Source organism: Chanodichthys erythropterus, chromosome 3 (assembly GCF_024489055.1).
Source record: "Chanodichthys erythropterus isolate Z2021 chromosome 3, ASM2448905v1, whole genome shotgun sequence".
Classification (NCBI taxonomy): Eukaryota; Metazoa; Chordata; class Actinopteri; order Cypriniformes; family Xenocyprididae; genus Chanodichthys; species Chanodichthys erythropterus.
In genome coordinates this window covers 55,769,963-55,775,962 of record NC_090223.1, presented here as the reverse complement: position 1 = coordinate 55,775,962, position 6,000 = coordinate 55,769,963, and the positions used below count along the sequence as shown (strand labels likewise).

The following is a 6,000-nucleotide window of genomic DNA, read 5'->3' as shown; positions in this document are numbered from 1 at the left end:
ACATTTTGGAAAGCTACACAGCAGTTTCCAACACCTGTGTTACAGGGTGTCCTGTTGTACTGCTTAGGCAGCAGCTCCACCTTGTGGGGAAATTGAGTATTGTTCACATGTAACAGGAAGTCAGCATTGTGTTGTTCTACTGTGTGCATGGCAGTTCTGAATCAGAGCAATATACGGATCTTAATGCACAGTTTTTGTAGCGTCCTTATTTCACCAACATAACAACAACCTGGCCCTGCCTTAATGCAATAATTGACAGGGTGGGGCGGGGACATGCATTTTCATCCGAAATACATTTTCAAATCCACGTTGAATTTTGCTACATTTATTGTGGGTACACTAAATGCAATCGCAAGTGTCTCAATTATGAGTTAACATTTAAATGATCTTTTTGCCTCAATGTTAATCATTTCTGTAATACATTTTCATTTTAATTTTGCAACTTTAACTACATATTCTCTGGAGCTTATTGTGGTCCTTGGTATTTAAGGTAGACTATTACATTATAATTTTTACAATTGCCCCCGGTCTCCCCTACAATCACAGGGTATTTTCGATTAATATATGTGTCAATTTATTTTTACATTTACACTTTTAAGTACAGTTTGGTATTGCCTTTTTCACTAAGGGCATTATATATCACTAAATAGCTTTCATTTTAATTCAATGTTGCTACATTTCTATTGTTGTCTTCCCTTTTGGCCAAAATGGTTTTAATGTGGGTCTGTAAATCTCTGCTTAAAATTGCACTAATGGTGAAACTGATGAAAACATCTAATTGTAGTTGAACATAATTCATTTTCAAGCAAATCTGACGGAAAACGACAATTGCTAGTCCATTTGCACCCTCTTGTGGTTAAATACACAAACGCAGGACGGGTCTTGTGTTTACAGAATAACAGTAACGTTAGATGTTCTGATGTGGGTCTGATCCAGATTGAATAACCTTAATCGATAGGATAGCAGACTGTCAGCGCAGTTACAGTAAGTGTTTCCAGTCAATACAGAGTTCGTCCAGACCAGCTGAGCGGGTGAGTGACCCATTATCGAATATAATAAATAAAAGCTAACGTAAATGACAGTAAACCTACATTTTGAGGTTAAAACCAACCACTGCGTATTAATGTAAGGTTTCTCCTAACTGAAAACGGAAGATGTAGGACAGTGTTAAAAATAACGGTTCTGCCCGTTAATAAACAACGCGCAGCTGAATTCAGCGCGCTGTTATTTATCCCTGCTTTCTCCACAGACGTCGACCATCATATCATGGCTTATCTCGGAAGATTTCTTTCACTCGCAGTTTTATTTGGCTTCGTGACGGCTGGATTGCACAAAAGAACAGGTAAAGCATACTGCGTTTAAAGCTTTTGGAGTCTGTAAAACACTAACTCGTTTTGTTGTGGTTGATAAACATTGGTCTTCGTATCTCCATGGGCCGCAGTCCTGTTTTCTTTTTGTCAGACATTTAGCCACTTCAGAGTTTAAATCGTTGAAATCAATTAAGCAAAGACTGGATTCTAACATACCAATGTAAATCTTCCCTAGAAATTGTTTAAATAAAACGCTTCGTTGTAAAAGACGATTGGCCCTCAAGACAAGCGTTGAGAATAGCAACTGACACCACGTGATCAATCCCGTTGCGAGTACAACCTGGGTTGCCAAGTCCGTCTGTTTCCCCTTTAAATGTCCCTATACTGTTGCTACGAATTGTTTTTGTTTTATATATTGTACAAATTAAATTTGAACAAAAAGATTGCTTTATGTATTTTGCTCTACCAAACGCTCCCAAAAGTGAGACTGTCTGCTAATTTGACAGTGTTGGGGTTGAGATTGAGGGGACTCTCAAATCACTACTGCGTCATCTTCGCTTTTATGAAATGTTGCCAACTTCCAAGTGTTGCTGCTCACTGCAGACAGAGCCAAATAAATGACGTCCAGCTCCCCCTCTCTGGACAACATGGGCTGGCAGAGAAGCATCTCACTGCAGCCTGAGGTGGACATCCAACCCGGCCCACATCAAAGTGTGACGACAGAAGCCAGGCCCATGCCGCCCTGCAGCCGATTTTATTGGTCATGTCAGTCACAGTATTAAATTTCCTACACCAGTGGTTCCCAACCACATTCTTGGAGGCCCACCAACACTGCACATTTTGCATGTCTCCTCAATCAAACACACCTGATTAAAGGTGCCCTAGAATTAAAAATGAAAAAATTATTAAAAATTATTCATGACTGTTCCAGGAAGCACGGATGGGAGGGGAGGAGGAGGCGGAGGGAGGGTCTAGCTAGCCTCTGTTATGTTTGACAACACTTCGAACATCAACAGGAAGTTACTCCACCCAGGATCGCTTAGAGAACCTTTAAATAACAAGAGTTCAGTACATGGAAATGACATACAGTGAGTCTCAAACTCCATTGTTTCCTACTTCTTATATAAATCTCATTTGTTTAAAAGACCTCAGAAGAACAGGCGAATCTCAACATATCACCGACTGTTACGTAACAGTTGGGATCATTAATATGTACGCCCCCAATATTTGCATATGCCAGCTCATGTTCAAGGCATTACACAAGGGCAGGATGTCTGGATGTGCACAGCTGAATCATCAGACTAGGTAAGCAAGCAAGGACAATAGCGAAAAATGTCAGATGGAGCAATAATAACTGACATGATCCATGATATCATGATATTTTTAGTGATATTTGTAAATTGTCTTTCTAAATGTTTTGTTAGCATGTTGCTAATGTACTGTTAAATTTTAAAATTACCATTGTTTCTTTCTGTATTCACAGAGACAAAACTGTCGTTATTTTCATTTTTTAAACAACTTCATTCTTTATTAATCTCTCCAACAGTGTGTAACATTAGCTTTAGCCTCGGAGCACCATCAAACTCATTCAGAATAAAATGTAAACATCCAAATAAATAACATACTTACGTGATTAGACATGCTGCATGATGAACACTTTGTAAAGATCCATTTTGAGGGTTATATTAGCTGGGTGAACTTTGTTTATGCTGTTTAAGGCAGTCGTGAGCTCGGGGGCGGGGAGCACAAGAATTTAAAGGGGCTGCAGCCTGAATCGGCGCATTTTTGATTAAGCCCCAAAATAGGCAGTTAAAAAAATGAATTTAAAAAAAATCTATGGGGTATTTTGAGCTGAAACTTCACAGACACATTCAGGGGACACCTTAGACTTATATTACATCTTTTGAAAACATGTTCTATGGCACCTTTAAGGTTTATTAGCTCATTAGTAGTGACTCAAAGATTTAAAATGGATGTGTCAGACAAAGGAGACATGCAAAATGTGCAGTGTTGGTGGGCCTCCAGGAATGTGGTTGGGAACCACTGGCCTACACCAAACACTGATCCTAAACCTAGCCCTCACTGTAGCCTTAACAAATAAAATTAGCTGCATTAGCTGGAAATTATCTGGATTTCTCGTGAAGTGGTTTGGGGGGGAAATCGTGCTTATCTCATTAATCATCATTTGTCTTTTTTGACAGACCACACTGAAAGCCACCTAAAACCTACCTTTCCACCTGAAACGCACTCAAAAACTACCCTTTCCAGCAAAGCAATTAATTCATAGTTTCTGTTTCTCATTATTTGGCTTTGCATTGCAAATTTTTTTCTTATTCTAAATGTGATAAATGTCACGTAAGTTGATGTGTTGGGGAATTTGGCTATTATCATGTAACACTTTAATTATATTCTGCTGAAATGAACGCAATGATGAACAAGATTCAAAGATCTGAGTCAGTAAAATGATCCGAACTTCCCATCACGGGCGTGACTTCTGACATCACACTTGGATATGGCCGGAGTTGGATGTCCACCGCAGAGGCTGTAGCATGCCCTACTTGGTCTGGCAGGAAGCTTTGAGAGTAATAAAAAAAGAGGAAGAAGAAGAAGAAGAAGTCAGTGAGACCAGATGACTGAACAATGAATGTCAACTTAGAGGCCATAGACTCACCTTCACTCTCTTCCATTGTAGTAACTGAAAGCCGGCAGTGTGCCATTATGGCACTGACATCTTGAGACTCGAGTCTGCACATAGTGAACTTGGAGCCCAAGTCTGCACAGTATTGAGCACGAAGTGGAGCCGGGATATCAATGTCCCACCCACACTCAGAACAACTCATTACATCGGTGTGAAATAAACAGTTATGGAAATGTAGAAGTTAAAGTTAAAGCTCCAATCACATAGTGAAGGTCCAGAAAAAAGTCAGTTGGCGCATCAGTGACCACTTCACTCAGAGAAGCTGTCAATGTAGACCGATGTTTCACTCTGTTTAATAAAGCAAGTATGCAGTGTCGGTGATCAGCACTCTTTATGTGTTCGGATATCCTAAAATCGAGCCTCACCTAGCCGGTCAAGCAATTCGTCCACCCGCGGCATTGGATACGCGTCGAATTTCGACACTGCATTCACCCTGCGATAGTCCACGCAGAAACGAACCGAGCCGTCGGTCTTAGGAACCAAAACTATCGGGCTCGCCCAGTTACTGCTGGACTCTTCTATTACTCCCATTTTCAGCATTGCCTCTAATTCGTCCTGAACTACCTTTTTTTTGTGTTCAGGTAACCTATACAGCCGGCTGCGAACAACCATGCCCGGCTCCGTCTCGACATGGTGCTGAATGAGGTTGGTACGTCCCGGCAGGGGAGAGAACACGTCTGCAAATTCTGTTTGCAATTTGGATAAATCAGTGAGCTGGGAGGGCGAGAGGTGATCTCCCCCCGGGACCAGAGCGAGAGATTGAGTTTTTACATTCGCCTTTGGTCCGAGATCATCCTCCCCGCTAATCACCGTCGCCAGCATCACTGATTCTGCCTCATTCCATTTTTTCAGGAGGTTGAGGTGATAGATTTGACGTGCCCCCCTCCTGTCGGACCGTACCACCTCGTAATCGAGCTCGCCCACTTGTCGTGTGACCTCAAAGGGTCCTTGCCACTTTGCAAGTAATTTCGAACTGGAAGTAGGGAGCAATACAAGCACTTTTTCTCCCGGTGCGAATTTACGTAAGTTAGACCGTCTGTTATACAGTTGGCTCTGTCTGTGCTGGGCCTGTAACAAATTCTCCATTGATAGCCGCCCCAAAGTGTGGAGTTTTGATCTCAAGTCCAGCACATACTGAATTTCATTTTTGGCCTGAGATGGTCCGTCCTCCCAAGTTTCCCTGAGGACATCCAGCACCCCACGGGGCTTGCGCCCAAAGAGAAGCTTGAAGGGGGAAAACCCAGTGAAGGCTTGCAGGACCTCTCGCACTGTGAATAACAGAGGTTCTAACCACTTATCCCAATTTTGGCGTCCTCTTGAACGAACTTACGAATCATGGATTTAAGCGTGCGATTAAAACGTTCGACCAGCCCGCCCGTTTGTGGGTGAAAGACGCTGGTACGAACCGATTTAATGCCCAATAATTCGTACAGTTCGCATAACGTGCGTGACATAAACGCCGTGCCTTGATCAGTGAGGATTTCTTTTGGAATCCCCACCCGGGAGATTAAGCGAAACAGTGAATCCGCAACACTCTTAGCAGAAATGTTGCGGAGAGCCACTGCTTCAGGATATCATGTTTCATAATCAACAATGACTAATGCAAAGCGATGTCCCCTTGCTGATCGTTCTAATGGCCCGATGAGGTCCATACCAATTCTCTCGAAGGGGACCTGCATTAATGGAAGCGGGCGCAATGGCGCTTTTGGGGTGGCCGGTGGGTTCACCAACTGGCATTCACGACAAGACGCGCACCACCTGCGTACATTCTCGTGAATGCCCGGCCAGAAAAACCGGGTCATGAGACGATTTAGTGTCGCTGCCTGTCCCAAATGCCCCGCCATCGGATTAGAATGAGCCGCGTGGAAAAGCATTTCCCTGCGGCTCTTTGGCACTAATAACTGGGTTGTATCCTCTTTTGTCTGAGTGTCTTGGGTCACTCGATACAACCTATCTTTTATAATCGCGAAATATGGGTAAGCAAGCAGACGT

General features: G+C 42.7%; 1 protein-coding gene across 2 annotated transcripts in view; it reads left to right on the top strand.

The window, feature by feature from the left end:
* The first annotated feature begins 857 nt into the window (after nucleotides 1–857).
* proza (protein Z, vitamin K-dependent plasma glycoprotein a) overlaps nucleotides 858–6,000 on the top strand; it is a 31,225-nt gene continuing 26,082 nt past the window's right edge. Inside the window, exons 1-2 of one of the 2 annotated variants that reach the window (XM_067382861.1) lie at nucleotides 858–984; nucleotides 1,250–1,342. In XM_067382861.1, coding sequence (XP_067238962.1) covers nucleotides 1,267–1,342 — 76 coding nt within the window. In that variant the 5' untranslated portion in view covers nucleotides 858–984; nucleotides 1,250–1,266. Of the gene's footprint in view, nucleotides 1,032–1,249; nucleotides 1,343–6,000 lie in introns of both variants that reach the window. The other variant, XM_067382860.1, reaches the window with a different exon arrangement.